At 41.5% G+C, this 17,642-nt stretch overlaps 1 protein-coding gene across 1 annotated transcript in view; it reads right to left on the bottom strand.

Annotated features, from left to right (window-relative positions):
* Positions 1 to 16,313, bottom strand: part of LOC110221664 (histone-arginine methyltransferase CARM1-like) — a 252,429-nt gene extending 236,116 nt beyond the window's left edge. The window contains exon 1 of the mRNA XM_021006365.2: positions 15,638 to 16,313. Within this exon, the coding sequence (XP_020862024.1) occupies positions 15,638 to 15,842 (205 nt within the window). The 5' untranslated portion in view covers positions 15,843 to 16,313. The remainder of the gene's footprint in view (positions 1 to 15,637) is intronic.
* Positions 16,314 to 17,642: the final 1,329 nt, after the last annotated feature.

Genomic DNA, 17,642 nt, shown 5'->3' with positions numbered 1-17,642 from the left:
AGCCTTATGAAAGCAAAATATACTCCCCTGGGAATTAGAGAGTTCCTTATCTCCCGAGGGCTTTGAGTGGAGTCTGGATGATCAACTGCCAGGGACACTGTGGAAAAGATGGTGGCCAGCACAATCAGCTATGGTCTCTAGAGTCTCAACCAATTCAACTATTCATTAAGCAAAAGACTATATCTCATCTAAATCAGAGGGAAAGGGTAGAAATGAAAACTTCAAAAATAGTGCAATCTAGTCTTGATTATTACCTGGGTTAATTTTTCAGGGAATGGCTAAACAGCCTGGGCTGGTTATCTATGTTCTTACTTTCCTTTCGTTCTTATTATGCATCTTTGGATCATTATATTAACATTTGTTTCACCACAAACAGAAAAGAAGGGTAAGAACGTCAATTTTATCTTATTTATTGCTTGTATGAATAAGGGTATGGGGCATTAGGTACCATTAGGTGGATAGAGTGCCAGGCCTACAGTCAGGAAGATGAGTCTTCCAGAGTTGAAATCCAACCTCAGACATTTACTAGCCATGTGACCCTGGTCAAGTCACATAACCCTGTTTGCCTCAGTTCCTCATCTATAAAACAAGCTGGAGAAGGATATGAAAAGCCACTTCAGTATCTTTGTCAAGAAAACCTGAAATGGGGTCACAAAAAGTTGGATACAACTGAAATGACTCAACAATAACGAAAACATACAAGGTACCGGGGAACTTTCTCTTTTCCTCCAGTGGAAGAATATATGGTATATATTCATAAAGCCCTAGAGGGCTATAATTTTCTAATGTCACAATTAAGAAAGTGATTATACTTTGTGTATGTGAGAACATTTCTTTCATACAAGGCCAAAGACCCAGACAAAAGCTGAACAAATCCATCACTTATCCAGATATGTGGAAATGTATCTCAAAATGATAAAACACAATCAGATCATTTGGTGATTTAATTCTTGGTTCAAAATAATCTGAAAAATATAAAATAAATCAACAATTATTAATTATTCCCTCTATGCGTTAGGTTCTAGTTTTGAAAAGACAAAACTGAAAATTGCTCTATCTTCAAAGAGCTTATGTTGTATTAGGAAACAACAGATGTACATATAAGTAAATACAAAATAAATATCAAATGATGTGGAGGTAGCACTAGCAGCTGGGGAGGGGAGGTAGAAGTCAGGAAAGGCAATAGATGGCACCTGAGCTGAGCTTTGACAGGAATTAGGGATTCTAAGTGTTAGGGATAGAAAGGGAGTACATTATGGGCAACACGGAGAAAGGAGATGGAATTCTATATAAGAACAACAACAATACCTATCATTTAAATAGCTCTGTAAGTTTGCAAATCCTTTTATAAATACTATATCTTGTTTATCCTAGCAACTCTGGGAGGCAGGTGCTATTTTTATCCCATTTTGCAGATGAGAAACCTGAGATTGGGAGATTTGAACTGTCTTGCTTGGGATCATACAACAAGTAAGAGTCTAGGACGGGATTTGAATTGCAGCACTAAGGATATTAAGACAGCCCTGCTATCTTCAAAGGGCTTACACTGTATTAGAAAATAAATGTCAAGTAACTTAGGGGTGGCTCTCTCTAGGTCCAGGGCTTTATCCACTAAACAAGTTCATATCATCTCCTTCTTGACCATGGAAATGATGAGGTAATACCACAGACCTGAGTGGTTTTCCAGTAGTTAATTAGTCAAAGTAGACTTGTGAACTTTATCAGTTATCTAAAACTGATCAGAGGAACATTTAAATTGAGGTGGGTTTCTTTTAAAGCTAAGCATTTTAGAATTCACTTCTTTCTGATTGATACTCCTATTGATAATTTTATTAATCTCAAGAGAACCTGTTACCAAATCCATGGTAAGTCATACTGGAAAATGTCTTCACATTTTCTCTTAATTTTAAAGATTTTTTTAAAATTTTTAACATTGGGAAAGGATGTGGCCTTCTCAAGATGAAAGCATATCTCCAGAAGAGACAGAAAAGTAATCACATTAAGTCCTTAGGTTACTTTTATGCTTTCTTTTTTTTAATCTGGATTGGTTTAATCCAATTCAAGAAAAGATCTATGAAATTAATCTTACTTCATAAAACAAAACCCAGCAAGTATGTTGAAACTGTAAAGTATAATATAAATGTAAGGTATTTTAATTTAATTTTAATTTAATTTAGTTCTTTTAGCAAATTTATTACTGTTGTGAAAGCCATAACTGAAACTGTGTACATGCACACACGCGCACACACACACACACACACACACACACACACACACACAGAATGAACCAAGAAGTTTAAAATGTTGTCTTCACAACACATTTTGAATTTGGGAAACATATCCCTTGATCCCACCCTAATTTATCAAGAGCTAGCTGAAAGCTTAGAAATAATCCAGTCAATCCATAAATCTGTGCATACCCTTTGACCCAGAAGTGCCATCACAAGCTTTGTACCCCAAAGAGATCCAAGAGAAAGAAAAAGTACAAAAATATTTATATCAGCTCATTTTGTGATGCCAAAGAATCGGACATCATCAACTGGGGAATGGCTGAACAGGTTGCGGCATATGATTGTGATGGAATATTATTGTGCTATAAGAAATGATGAGGAGGGTACTTTCAGAAAAAAAAAACACCCAACAAAACAAACATGACAACACTTGCATGAACTGATGCAAAATGAAGTAAGAAGACCTGGGAATCTGTGCACAGTAACAGCAACGTTGTAATGATGATCAACTCTGAAAGAGTTGGTTACTCTGACCAATACGATGATCAAAGACAATTCCAGATGACTCATGATGAAAAAATGCTATCCACCTCCCGAGAAAAAACTGATGAACTGAGTGCAAATTTAAGTAAAATTTTCTCTCTTTATTTTTTTTCTTGCTTTTTGGTGATATGGCTAATATGGAAATATATTTTTCATGGCAAAAAAGGAAATAATCTAGTCCAGTAGTGTCAAACTCAAATAAAAATGGTTTCCTTGGCCACGTAATGACTTAAAAAGCCACAAGTTAACATTAAGTTGAATTGCATTTTTATTTATTTTGTTAAAAATTTCTCAAATCTATTTTAATCTGGTTCCAGTGCACTCTGCCATGTGGGTCCCTGAGTTTAAGAGTTTAATGCCTCTGATCTATCCCAAACTCTTCATTTTAAAGATATGTTGAAACTCTTTGCTGAAGAGCACCCATGTAGTAAATAGCCAAGCTGGAATAAGAATTCAGGTCCTCTAACTACAGTTGAAATGCTCTTTCCATACCATTATCTGCCTTTTCTTTAGTCCTATCATGGTCTTCCGCTGTACATTTAAAGTGAGGTTCTTAACCATTTTTGTATTGCAGACCCCACTGGCCATCTGGTGAAACCTATTAAAGATCTTTCCTTCAAAACAATGTTTTTCTCAGAATAATGACTTTAAATACATAAAAAACATTAGAATCACAAAGGGAATCAACTTTACTAAAATAAAGATATAAATTTTTGCCATCTGAGTTCACTGACCATGGTTAAGAACCCCTACTCTAGAAAGCACATCAACATTTTCCTATAGAAGATTCTTTTTCAGTCCTTCCCCTCCCCCATCACACTCCTACAAAAGTTACTTTTGGACAATAAGTTATTAAAAAGTAGAGCTTATGAAATTTAAAGCTTGCTGGAGGCAGAGGAGAACATATGGCCTCTCTAATTTCTGCTTTCTTTCCCTACTTTCATGTTATAGAGAACATCCCTTTTGGACCCCATAATAAGGACAAAATGAAGGCACACATAGAAATGTAGAGGGAAGGCCCTTCAGATGCAAAAGAAGTATTCCAAATCTTAGAAAGGTGCTGAGGCTAACTGCATAAGAAGAGCAGGTGAGACACTGAACTTGCTTCTAGAGCACATTTCTGCCTCTGTTCTTAGCCTCTCATCTACATAAAATCGCAGCCAGAGATTGGGATATAGCTGACTACATGTGATAGATCACTATAAACAAAGGTAGAGTTCCTTAATAAGAAGAATTGCTCTTAACTAGGAAGAGTGAGCAAAGAGGAGCCCAGCCCTCTCTTGTCTTATGCCCTACAAGTTCAGATCTGATGCTCTGAGTCTAAGGGGCTTCGGCCAAACCTAGTTCAAGAGTTGTTACTCATGCTGAAAGAGCCAAGTACCATCTAGCCAAGCCAGTGGCTAAAGATGAAGAAAAGACTATAGTTGCCATCAAAGAGTAAGCCCCAAGTGATGTACCTGGCCAAATAGCTAAGTAACTTGTCCAGCCAAGACATAGTCGCTTTAGATCAGGTGAGCTGCAAATTTGTCCGTCTCTGACACCATATCACACATCAAACTTCATGAGACTCTTCAGAGAAGGAAAGGACATTGAAGCCATGCTGGTTTGTAGTCATGAGTTGCATTGGCTACATATGTTTCCTGCACATGGGGCTGACTAGTACTGTCATTTAAAAAGATGAACATTTTATCTCCCCACCCCTATTAAGGCAATATTTGTTGAAAAAAATGTGCCCCAGGTTTTTTTTTTATAGGGAGAAATGCTCCCCCCCCCCCCCCGCCAAAGTAAGTACTTTTTACTATGCTATTTAGTAAATGGCTTTGCTAAAGAACTAAGTCTACTGGCTTATTGTTAATTAAGGGGAAGCATACCAGTATAGGCTAGTGAGCTATAGATTAGGAGGCCATCCAACTACAAGGTTAGATCTAGAATTGTGGGAGTAGTAACAGCTGCCTCTCTGGAGACCCAACCTGCCAGTACTGGTGCTTACTGGGGAGTGAATCCAGCCAGAGGGGCTGTTACATAAGTATAAAATAATTCGAGAAGGAAGCAAGCAACTAAGATCAGGTATGCTTCATGAAGAAGTGGCACCTGAACTGAACTATAAAGGAACCTAAGCATTCTAGAGGATCCAGGAGAGGAAGGCGTGTATTCCAGACATGGAGCACAACCTCTATGAAAGCACCAAGTGAAATGCCTCAGTAGGGCAGTTCGGCTAGAATGAAGACTATATGAAGGAAAATGATGGGGAAATAAGACTGAAAAGGTATGCTGGAGTGAAATTTTCGAAGTCTTCTCTCAGCCAATCTGAGAAATTGCCATTTTATCTTAAAGGTAATAGAGAAGTGGGCAGCTAGATAGTGCGGTGGATAGAGCACTGGGCCTGAAGTCAGGAAGATGTGAGTTCAAATCTACCCTCAGATATTTGCTAGCTGTGTGACCCTGGCCAAATCATTTAACCCCTATCTGTCTCAGTTCCCCATCTGTAAAATAGGTAAACACTGGAGGAAGAAATGGCAAATCACTCCAGTATCTTTGCCAAGAAAACCCCATGGACAAAGACATGGCTCAACAACAACGACAATGGGGAACCATGGAGAGTGTCATGGTCACATATGTGAAAGGTTTTTAGCAGGTATGAAGAGGAGGGGCTGGAGACAAGAAAAATTGGGGAGAAGATCATATACTTCATAACTACTCTTCACTATGTTGTCCTCTGTCAAGTGTGATTTCCAGGACAGAAAACTGTCATCCTTGCTATGTATTAATCATAAAATCAATGCCTGACTTGACAAGTAACCTTTATAGTGAGATTACTTATGCATGCTTGTCTTTTTGATTAATCAGTTTTCCCTTTGTTATCCCCAATTGTTTTTTTTTTCCCTTTAGGCCTCAATATCCTCAATCAGGGCATGTGTCCTCTCTCTCTCTCTCTCTCTCTCTCTCTCTCTCTCTCTCTCTCTCTCTCTCTCTCTCTCTCTCTCTCTCTCTCTCACACACACACACACACACCCCACTCTCTCCTCACACCCAGTGAAGAAGTGGAGCATCAGAGTTAATTTACAATCTACATTTAAATAACGCATTTATTTATACCAAATAACCTCTTACTGTTTACTTCTTCCTCCTCACGTATGACTCAATATTTTCAATCTTACAACTCTAGACAGATGCAACATTTTCAGCACCCAGGGGGAAAATAAAGCACTCCATGAAAAAGGCCAGTCAGAACATATCAAGGAAGGCGCAGAAAATGCCATTCTCACTGGAGTATTAAGGTAGCTACCAGCCTATGTTCTAGGATCAGGGTCCTTAACCTTGTCATGCCTGCCTCCGGCAGTATGATGAGGTCAATGAACTCCTTCTCAGAAGAATGCTGTTGAATAATCAAAAGAAATGCTAACTTCCAGTTACAAGTTAGTGAAAATAAAGATGATCCCCACCCCTCCCTTGCACATCATGATCTGGCCTAATATAATATCGTTCCAACTGGTCCCCTTGCCTCAAGTCTCTCCCAATTCCAATTCATCCTCCATTCAGCCACCAAAGCAATTTTCTTAAAACAAAGGTCTGACCATGTCATCTTACATACCCAATAACTCCAGGGGCTCCCTATCACCACCAGGATCAAATACAAAATGTTGTTTGGCATTCAAAGCTCTTAATAACCTAACCCCCTTCTACTTTTCCAGTCTTTTTATACCTTATTCTCCGACATAAACTCTTTGATCCAGTAACACTGGCTTCCTGGCTCTTCCAGGAATATCTCACTTCATTGCTCAGCTCCAGGTGTTTTCTTAGGTCATTTCTCCATTTCTGAAACACTCTCCCTCCTCCACTCTGACTACTGACCACCATGGTTTCCTTCAAAAGACCCAACTAAAATTCCATCTTCTACTGGAAGACTTCCCTAAATCCTCTTAATTCTAGTGTTTTTTCCTCTGTTAATTATTTCCCATTTATCCTGTGTATAACTTGCTTTGTAGAAGTTTGCATGTTGTCTCCCCCGTTAGATTGTAAGCTCCTTGAGGGCAGTGTTTGTCTTTTGCCTCTTTTGGTATCCCCAGCACTTAGCACAGTGCGGAAACACCAGTACACGCTTGATAAATGTTTACTGACTGACTGGGCCAAGGCTTGGCCTCAGAACATTCAAATTTAGAGAGTGGAAGCAGTAGAAACAATAGACCTTCAGTACCTAGTTAGTAAGAAAATTTGTTTAAAAAAAAAAAACTTCCTCCTCCCTATGGCTCCTCCTGAACTCTTCCCAGGCCAGGCCTTGACCTTTTCTCCCCAAACTCTTGGAAAGCAAGGTCCCCAGCTCCAGAGTCTTTTCTCTCCTTCCTTCCTCCAGAACACCTAAACTCCAAAGCAGGGGGCTTTGGATCTCTCAGTCTATCTCCCCTCCCCTCCAAACCAACTCCTCCCAACTATGGGGCCTTGCCTTGTATCATACTGCCTTCTCCTGAAGAGTCAATCAATTAAGTTTGTCTAAAGAGAATGACTGAAAAGTAACTTTCATTCTGCATGTTTTATCAACTTTGGGTGATCAGCCTCTCCAGTTTAGCTTAGCTGCTCTTCAGATAACACACATTGCCAAGCTCTAAACTCAAAAGATTTTTCAGGATTGGAAGAGCTGTCCCTCAGTTGGAACATCCTTCAAGAACACAGGGACACCTTCACTCCTTGATGAGACATCTGAAGACGCTTCTTCAGAAATTTGCTATCTATTAATTCACTACATTTGCATGACACTGTACAGTTTCCAGAACACTTTCCTGCTCTATTTCTCATAGAACTAATTAGCACAACATCCTTATGAGTTAAATCAGGTATTGTTGACCCCATTTTATAGACATGCAAAAACAAATAAAAAAAATCTCAAGGCATAAAGACATGCCAATCAAATTGGCCCAAGTTGCACAGTTACTAAAGAGTAGGGCAAGAAATTTTGACTCCCAAGTTCAGGGCTACCATACCACATTTATTCTCTGTCACTAACGTCAAGGAAAGATGTTTTCCCATCACACCTACCTAAATGACTATTGTCAGCTAAGAGAAAACAGCCCTTGGCATCTCCTGGAATCCACTAGCTGAGACCATTATAAATGCACTTGATTTTCTATGATTCATTTATTCATTATTTTCTTGTGATTTAATTAAAAGACTTTCTGTTCCCTCAAGAAAAAGTAGCAAAGTTGAGAATACAAATGGGAAGAGTTACAGGATCATAGTTCTAGTCCTGAAAGGCACCTCAGATGCCATTTAGTCCAACCCCTTCATTTTACAGGTGAGGAAAATGAGGCTCAGGGAAGTTAAGTGATTTGTCCAAGGTCACATGGGCAGTAAGCAACAGAGATAGGATGTGACCTTATGTCCCCTAATAATTTTCCACCTTACCACACTACTTCCCCTGCTCAAGAGACCTGGTTGCTGACTGACAGATACACTTAATAACTGTATGACTGTGGGGAAGTCCTGTAACCTCTCAGGTTATACATATATTTGACATATCAAATGCGCATAATAATATTCACGCTACTTATTTCATAAAATCATAGATTCAGAGTTTGGGGAAATCTCATTTTATAGATAAGGAACTGAGCCAGTGAGTTTTAATGACTTACTCAAGCTCACAGAGGAAAGCAGGATTTGAGCCTTCTTTCCTTGATTCCATAGGCAGCCCTTTCTCTACAATATTATTGCTGCCTCCTCCTCCCGCTCCACAAAAGTTGGTGTCTGCAAAGTGTTTAGTATCTTCAGATTCACAAAAGGAAGGGAATCAGTATCATTAATTTGGATACTTTCTAAAAGCCAGTCAATTTTTCAAAGGTTTTTAAAAGTTAGTTTTTTGTAAGTTTTACTTGTAAAGCTATTTTTTTTTAAAGTTTACCAGTCCTTCAAACACTTTAAAGATAGGTATTTTGAATATGAAAGGTATCCACACTGGTGATTCCATGATCTCAAGAGCATTGGGACTCCTCCCATCCCTTCAGTGCCCCCAGGAACTCTAGAAAACTGGGAATTATAGATATTACTGATATGCTTTTGGTGATGGGCCTTCTACACTGGGAATTCCCAGTATCACTGAAATCACTGATCTGGACAGAAAAATATAGTTATAAAGGGAGCAGTTTCACCTGTCAGGAACTCTCAGAGGAAACTTCAGAGGATTTTAAATTGGTGATAAAATTTTCTAAAGAGAATAAATCAATCCCAAAATTTTAATAACAGCTTAATACAGTACATTTTAGAGATAAAGGTGCCATTATTATGAGGCTTATAATTTCCTTCAATGCAATAGTACAGCTTTTGGTAGCAATACTTATGGTTAGGTTCCCAATAACCTTGCTCCCCCCTCCATCTTATGGATGTCAAAATTTTATTAAGAACTCACCAATTAATTCATTCAAATTAAAGTTTTGAAAATGTTCCTCCCTTCCCCAAGTGGGTCTGTTACACTAAACTATTCACAGATAGGTGAAGGCAGCTAGGTGGTGGATTGAACGTTGAGCGTGGACTTAGCAAGACACAAGTTCAAATCCAGCCTCAGAGACTTACTATCTGTGTGGCAAATAATTTATTTAACCTTTGTCTGCCTCAGTTTCCTCAATTATAAAACAAAGATAACAATAGTACCTACCTTCCGGGACTGTTGTGAGGATCAGCTGAGATAATATCTGTGAAAGTGCTTAGCACAGTACCTGACACATAGTAAGTGCTATATAAATACCAGCTATTTGTTGATGATGTCAATTCTAAAGTAAGGCAAATTTAGCTACTAAATTTTAATTCACTCTATTGATGTCCCATGATTTTTCTCAGTCCAGGTACTCCATCTAATGATGCAGATTGCTACCTTTCTTCATTTTTGAATTGGCATGGTCTCTAGGAGTTACTCTGCCCAAAATATCAGCCCTGTGCAGCCCACCAGATTATTGTGTCAAGTTGATGGCGAAGTAGGCAGGTAGAATGCTCACCTGCCTTCAAAGCACAACTCAGGTACTACCTCTTAGACCAGGCCATTCCTAACTCTCCCCCTTTTGTCTCAAGTAGCCCTCTCTGAAATTAGCCAGATAGGTGCTCAAATAACAGAGAACGAACCTTATCACTGACCTCTGTTTGAAACTTTTTCTGCTTGATAGGATCTGAAAGAGCTCCCACTGTACTGGCATTGCTTTTGAGATCCCAGTCACCCTCATGCTCTGAAGCATCAAAACAGGATTTTAATGGTAGGCCCCTAGAACTGATTAGCTGTCATGAACAATACATTACAGGAAGGAGAATATGGGCTTCAGAGGTTACTGGGTCAAAAACGTGAATGTACAGAGAATTTTTGCTTAGTTTCATCCCATTCCTTTCATCTTGCACATGCCTTCCTCTATGAAGGGGCATCCTATTTTACCACATTCTCCCCTTCTTGATCTCTCTGGAATGGAGCTTGACCTGCTGTGCCACTTTATAAGGGAAAAAATATACTATCCATACCAATAGTCTAGGGCCTAGACTTTTATTAAGGGGATTTGTTCTGTGAATTGTGGATTCAGTCAAAGGGCCCCACTTGAGGACCTAGAGGGCCACATGTGGCCTGAAGGATGAAGGTTCCCCCACTCTGGTCGGGGCTTTAGGTGAACTCTTACAAGGGCTATATTAGCCAATATCCTTCCCAGGAGACCTATGCTTAACTTTTTTGGGGGGCTAGGGGGCAGAATGTAGAAAAATCACTTAAGAGCTAAGGCCTGGGAACTAAATCAATTTCATTTTCACAGCTACAGGAAAAATCATACCAACAAGTTCCATTGCCAAAAACTGTTTCAAAACTTATTCTGTTAGTCACCAAGGGGATACAGCTTAACATAAACCCACCTCGCTTGAGAGTACTTGATTAAGGGGCAGAGCCAAGATGGCAGAGTACAAGCAGCGACTTGCTTGAGCTCTCCCCCAAACCTCTCCAAATACCTGAAAAAATGGTTCTAAACAAATTCTAGAGCAGCAGAACCCACAAAAAGACAGAGTGAAACAAATTTCCAGCCCAAGACAACCTGGACAGTTGATTGGAAAGTTACTATTGCGCCATGCTGGGAGAGGAGCGCAGTTCAGCGTGGGCACACGGGCAAAGACCAGCCTCAGTGAACCTGGAGCAGGCCTCAGGAAACTGAATCACTGACAGCTGTGGTGGCTTCCAGACTTCTCAATCCACAAATGCCAAAGACAACTTAGAAGGTCAGTAGGAAATGTCTGTCAGACCATGGTGAGAGAGGAGCTCAGTCCTGCCCCAGTCCTGGTGCAGCCCCAGGGTGGTGGATGCTTCTGGAGCTCTCGGCCCACAGACTGAGGGGGAATCAAGTGGCTGATCAGAGGGGAATTGCATAGATTTCATTGCTGGTGCTGAGGCAGGAATCTCTTGATTTGCCCATGCGTGGATCTAGGTCACAGTTCTAGGTGGCAGTCCTGGATCAAGGAGGAACGTGGTAGAGTTGGCAGTGGCAGTGCAGACAGAATACTCCTCATGGTTTCAAGGCATAAAAGAGTGCTTGTGGTCACTCATAGACCAGAACATAGGCCAGTAAACACCTTGCTCTTGATCATACCACCTTGGAAAAATAGAAAATTTGCAGGTCCCTAGAAGCATCTCTGAAAACAACTGCACAAAACCGCTGAAGCTTGGGACAGCACATTCTCCACACTGGAAGCAGACCCTTACCTTAACAAAGAGTTTAAAACTCAATTAACTGGCTAGAAACATGAGCAAACTGCATTAGTCAGACCATAGAATATTTCTTTGGTGACAAAGCAGATCAAAACATACAACCAGAAGAAGACAACAAAGTCAAAGCTCCTACATCCAAAGCCTCCAAGAAAAAATATGATTTGGTCCCAGGCCATGGAAAAGCTCAAAAAGGATTTTGAAAAGCAAGCAAGAGAAGCAGAGGAAAAACTGGGAAGAGAAATGAGAGTCATGCAAGAAAATCATGAAAAACAAGAGTATATGATTAAGAGCACAGACCAGTGGACCTGTGTTCACATCTCTAAGCTCTGCTGCTGCCTAGATATTCTCTAGAGACCCTTTTAATTCCATAATCTATGATCCTACTGCATTTCTCCACGTCTGTTTCTTCATCTGGAAAATGAAGGGGATGGAGTAAATTATTGTTAAAATCCTTCTGGAGGGGCAACTAGGTGGTACAGTAGACAGAACATCAGCCCTGGAGTCAGGAAGACCTGAATGCAAATCTGGCCTCAAGACACCTGGCACTTAATATCTTTGTGACTGAAGTCACTTATCCCTGATTGTCTCACCACTGAAAAGAAAAGAAGAGAAAAGAAAAGAAAAGAAAAGAAAAGAAGAGAAAAGAAGAGAAAAGAAAAGAAAAGAAAAAAGAAAAGAAAAGAAAAGAAAAGAAAAGAAAAGAAAAGAAAAGAAAAGAAAAGGCCTTTTGGAACTAATGATTACATTAGGAAAAGTTATCAGGTTAATTTTCTAAGGATGAAGAAGATCAATGAATCCCATGTAGATAATATATTCTTAATTTGAAAAATGACTTTAGGAACAGGATTTTTATATCCTTTGAAGGAATTTTACGTTCTTTGAAGCTCTAAATCTATGCCTCTGTGGTTTCTTCCAATCTTTCCATTTAGCAGGTGAGGATACTGAGGTCCAGAGAATTAAAGTGACTTGGCCAAAGTTGTATCAATACTGGAATTTAGGTCTCCTAATTAAGTCTAGGTTCTCCTAGCCTTGTAGCACTGTTTCTTCTTAAGGTACTCCTTATAAATTTACTCTCCTCATCAAGAGGTTTCCCAACAAACATAGTAGAGATTTGTTACATGATTTCCTACTCCCTCTTTCTTGTGCCTCTATCCTCTTTCCCCTCACCCTCCCTCCTGCCTTGTTTCTTCCAGGTGTCAGGGAAGGCATGAAGGAGTTATTTCACAGCTCCATCTCTCCATATTTCCATTACATTGTGCCTTCTACCCCACCCAGAAAAAATTTAAAGTATCAATGATAGCAGGAAGTAATCTGAGATACCTGTTTGATCCAGAGGAATAAGGGTAGTGTTCAATCTAGAAAAGCCAGAACACAAGCTTTTCAGGTATGTAGAGAGTCAATTAGCTGGATCAGAAAATCAAATAATCTGGGATTTATTTCACATTATTCCCTTTCACAGGTTCTCTTTTCCCATCAAGTTGACCTATTAGTTGTTCCCTATACATGTCTCACTGCCTTTTCAAAAGTGGTGTCCCCATGTTTGATACGGGCTCCCTTCTTACCTCTAGGTAGCATCCCTTGGTTTCTGCAAAGCACATCTCAAATGACACTTCCTAGGCTAGGTCTTTCCTGATCCCTTTTCTACTGCACCCTTTGCCCCAGTCACCTTTCTCCTCCCTGAAACAACTTTGTAGTTACTTAATTATGAACATAGTGTATCTATGTTCTAGTGAATGTAAGCTCTTTGTGGTCAGTGGATGTTTCTAAGTCCAACAAATTACAATATGCAAGGCACTGTTGGCACTTAAACATTTGTTGAACACTTTAAAAAACACTTACTGGGTCATCTGTGTATAGTCTTATTAACTGGAATTATTTTAATCATTCCCAAGGACCCAGAAGAAGGGGTTGGTGGTAGAACTTACTGCTTAGTGATCATTATGGATGGTATTCATCCATCAGTATGCTGACTAGACCTTCTGTCCAGGGACAAGTGGCAAGTTTGGGGGCTCCCAACATGAGAGACTTGTTTTGATTCTTTATGAGTTCAGGTTCAGATTCTTTGGGTTTTCTGTCAGATTTACTAAAAATTCTCCCATATTTGATTTGTTAGTCTGATGGCTTAACTGGAGCTGAGGGTTCCTCTATGGAATGACTAGAGTCAAATTCTAAAGTTTTCTGGGAAGCCCTAGGTATTATCATGACTCAGAGTTATGAAGAAGTCTTCAAGATTAAACCTAATCCATGTGAGTCTAGATCTGCAGTTCTGTGGCATAGATTTGGCTCATCCATCAAGTTTTTTTTAGATTCCGTCATCCATAATTTTAGCTATCCCTCCCACCCTCACCTCAGCTGCAAATTTGATAAGCCTGCCTAACATCAATGCCTTCATTTAAGTCCCTGACTAAAACACTAAACAGTCCAGGTCAAGGACAGATTGTTGAAGCACTACATGAGCCTTCATTTCAAGATGACATTAGTCCATGAATGAATACTTTTTTGGGGAGGGGTTGGCCCTTCCCTCATCAGTTTTGAATTAGTGTAAATTAGTGAATTAGTTTATCACCTATCCTCCACTTCTCCATCTTGTCCGTGAGGATGAAATGATCAACTTTGTTAATGCTTTGCTGAAATTTAGGCAAATATATCTATAGCATCACACTGAGTGACTAGTCTAGTAAAATTTTCCAAAAATGAAATTAGGTTTGCATAGTATGATATGACATTGTCTTGATGGAAAGTCAGCTAAGTTTGAATCCTGGCTCTGCTAATGCTGCCTGTACGACTTCAAGGCAAGTCACTTCACTTCTCTGTGCTCTAGTTTCTTCACCTGTTTTAAAGAAGGGGGAGGAATGGGACAGCCTAGATGGTCCTCAGGTGTCTTCCAACTCTAAATCTATTATCTGGTGATCCTAAAAAAGGGCAAGCATGCAAAAGGATAGACACCTGTCCTCATCAAATGATTTTTCAGACTAGCACAAGAACTCCTCATGCACTTGGTGCTCAATGCTGACCAAATTAATGAAAGTAGAGTACAACCAAATAGCCCAGGGGCAGTTTTTTTCCTTGTGTTTCCTAGTCCTTTTCTACCTCTTGGTTACTCCTAGCCAGTTTTGAAATAATTTCACCTTAACCCAGGCAGGTTCAAGAGACAGTGGTTAAAACTCTTAGTAAGGAAAAAGCAACTCTTATCATCCCCTCCTCTCACCGGTTTTTGACCTTTACAAATGAGGTTTGCTTTTTCTGTCTTCTAGAGGGCAAAACCTCACTTACCTGCCTGGCACCGTTATATGCACTTAACAAATGCCAGCTGATCAATTTTCATACTTCGTAGGCCTTCAACCCCAGGTTTCTGCTGTAGAATGGCTCCTTAAGTTTGGTATCTACCCAAACGTTCCTAGGACTTAAAAAGATTGAACCCCTCCCTCCCTCCAATTCTCTAGTCTTCTCCTTTCCCTGAGCCTAGCTTCTTTCAGAACTTGTGACTACCAGTCCAAAGGGACCTCAGTCATTCACTTCCACTGTGAGTCCCCAACTTCTAGCTCTTCCTGGAGTTCTATAGAAAGCCTCCTTCCTTTATTAATCCTCTTCCCCAGTGCTAGGAAATTAGAGCAAGGCATCCTCTGTTAGACTGCAGTAAAGATCCACTGAGTTGGAATTGATTTCAGAGAGGTCCACTACTTCAGCTTGTCCCTGGATAGGAATCCCATCTCCAACATCCCCAACAGGTGATAATCGAACTCTTGCTTACAGACCCTCCTTCACTTCCTATTCTCCCATACCTCGGAGATGGAGAGCTCACTAACTCCCGAATGCAGTCTTACTTGTTCAGGAAGCTTTTCCTTGCATCCTAAATCTGTTAGACTGCATCTTTCATCCATTGTTCTTACTTCTACCCACTGGGGCCAAGCAGAACAAGTCTAATCTCTCCTGCAGGTGAGAGTCCTTCAAATACAGTTATCATGAATCCCCTCACTCAGACCCTCCCACTTATTACTGTCTCACTTCATACACTTTTCTCGGCCCACCTCTGCTCCTTCTTCTAGTCTTGTCCTACCCATCCCCCCAAGCCAGGGGCGTCACTGACCCTCCCAAATGCAATCCGCTGGCCTGCACCCCCAAGTTCTGGCCAAAGGTTAGGGCACCTAGGACTCACCATCGGTCACCGTCAAGTCAGCGTCTTCTTCCCCAAGATGAACCTCCAGCAGGAGGGGTTTCGAGTTGCGGCGGAAGGGCTGCAGGCCGTCCAGGAGCTGCTCCTCATTTACGAAGTGAAGTTGTACGAGGTACCGCAGCGGCTGTGGGTCCGGGTCCGGGTCAGTGGCAGCGGCCGCCACAGCCGCGGCCGCTGCCGCAGTCATGGTCGGGGCGCGCTCGCTGCTGCAGTAGCAGTAGTAGCAGCAGCAGCAGCCTCAGCTCTGGCTTGCCACTGAGCCCCGGCGGCCGCGACTGCCGCTGATCCCGCCTGAGCACTGCTGCGGGAAACTAGGTCGGGGGCCCGAAGGCCGGAGACCGAGGAGACGGAGAGAGACCGCGGGAGCTGGGCGGCGATGAACCAATTCAGCATCCAGGACGCCTCCCGGCTCCTTCTGGCATCTCCAGGCCAGGGCGGCCTCTAGTGCCCCTCCTTTCGGGAAGAAAACAGCGGCCCACGTGGATGTCCTTCCGCGCGCGTGGGGACAGGGACACTTAGACGTGCCCCCGCCGCACGCCGCTACGCCACGGGTGGGGAGCGCTCCTCGGGCCCGGCTCGGGGCGCTTGGCAAGTACCTGGTGGGAACTCTGGTTTGGAAGCAAAAGGGTGACACCTGCTGTTCGTTGGGGCTGCACTAGCTGACTGACAAAGTAATTAGGGCAGGCCCTCAGGCCAGAGCTGGGCGGGGTTTGGAAAGCTAAGGAGGTCAAAGCTCTTTTATGGGCCGACTAGTTCCCGGAACAGAACCCTGGAAGCACATTCAATTCAGTTGGATTTAATTCATTTCAACAAGCATTTATGAAGCACCTGCTGCATGCCAGGTGCTTGAGAATAGACATAAAAATGGAACCTAACATTCCCAATACCTCACGGATCTTATCTCATTTATTTACTAGGGAAAACCACCCTGTGAAGACGAGGAAATACAAAATTTATACAAAGGAGTCTGTGTGTGTGTGTGTGTGTGTGGCGGGGGAGAAAAGAGCGAGGCGGTGGGTAGGATGGGTACTAGTCATTCTGGGAACTGGGACAGGCCTCATGTAGATGGTGACAACTGAACTGAGCTTGGGAGGAAAAGGCATTATTACTTACCAGGGACTTGGCTTCCTAGCCACGTTTATACCTTGGCTGCTTTACCCAAATGACTGGGTGAATCAGCAGAGTGATGCTCGAAGGGACCCTGGAGGTTGCATCATCCATTGAAAGAGGGAGCTTCCTCTTCTACCAAAAACTAGGTAGGGAAAGTTCACTGCAGTTCTGTTACATGGAGCCCCAGGCCAAAAGAAGAGAGTAGGAAGGACCCAGGTGTCCTGATAAAAGCTGATGCTCAACTTAGCTCTCAGCTCTTCCTACTTACCTCTTTCCCATCAGGATATACAAGGATGAAATTTATGAGGGGCAGCTGGTGGTGCAGTGGATAGAACACTGGCGCAAGAGGACCTGAGTTCAAACGTGGCCTCAGACACTTACTAGTTGTGTGATCCTGGGTAAGTCACTTAACTCTGCCTACCTAAAAAATGAAAGAAAAAATGAATTTATGGTCCAAAATCTCTGGTTAAGACAAGTCTTTACTTTTAAAAAAAAGCCACATTATTAAAAGGGAAAAAGTACCAGATTCTCCATCTTCAGCATTTCAGCCTTGGCCAGGTACCTCATGCTGAATTAACATGGCTTTGTATCAAAATCTGGAAGCAACTGTTCTGTGTTCACAAGCTTCCTTCATAAATGTCAGAGGGAACAAGCAGGAATTTTAACGGTGAATTACTTCAAATCAGATCAAGCAAGGCAAAGTTTCCAAAGCATCTTCTCTAAGTAGGGATCTCCACAATGCTGATCTAATCAAAATATGGATGATTGGCAATCTATCAGCAATGAAAGGGCACTCCACTTTTGCAAGTCCAGGTTCCAGGGACATCTCAGTTAATTCCCTTGGTAAATTCTACTTTATTCAGCTGCAAATGCCTAA

The sequence above is a fragment of the Phascolarctos cinereus genome, unplaced genomic scaffold (assembly GCF_003287225.1).
Source record: "Phascolarctos cinereus isolate Bilbo 61053 unplaced genomic scaffold, phaCin_HiC Scaffold_4;HRSCAF=312, whole genome shotgun sequence".
Classification (NCBI taxonomy): domain Eukaryota; kingdom Metazoa; phylum Chordata; class Mammalia; order Diprotodontia; family Phascolarctidae; genus Phascolarctos; species Phascolarctos cinereus.
The sequence above is the reverse complement of the archived record's forward strand: the minus strand, read 5'-3'. Positions and strand labels throughout refer to the sequence as shown.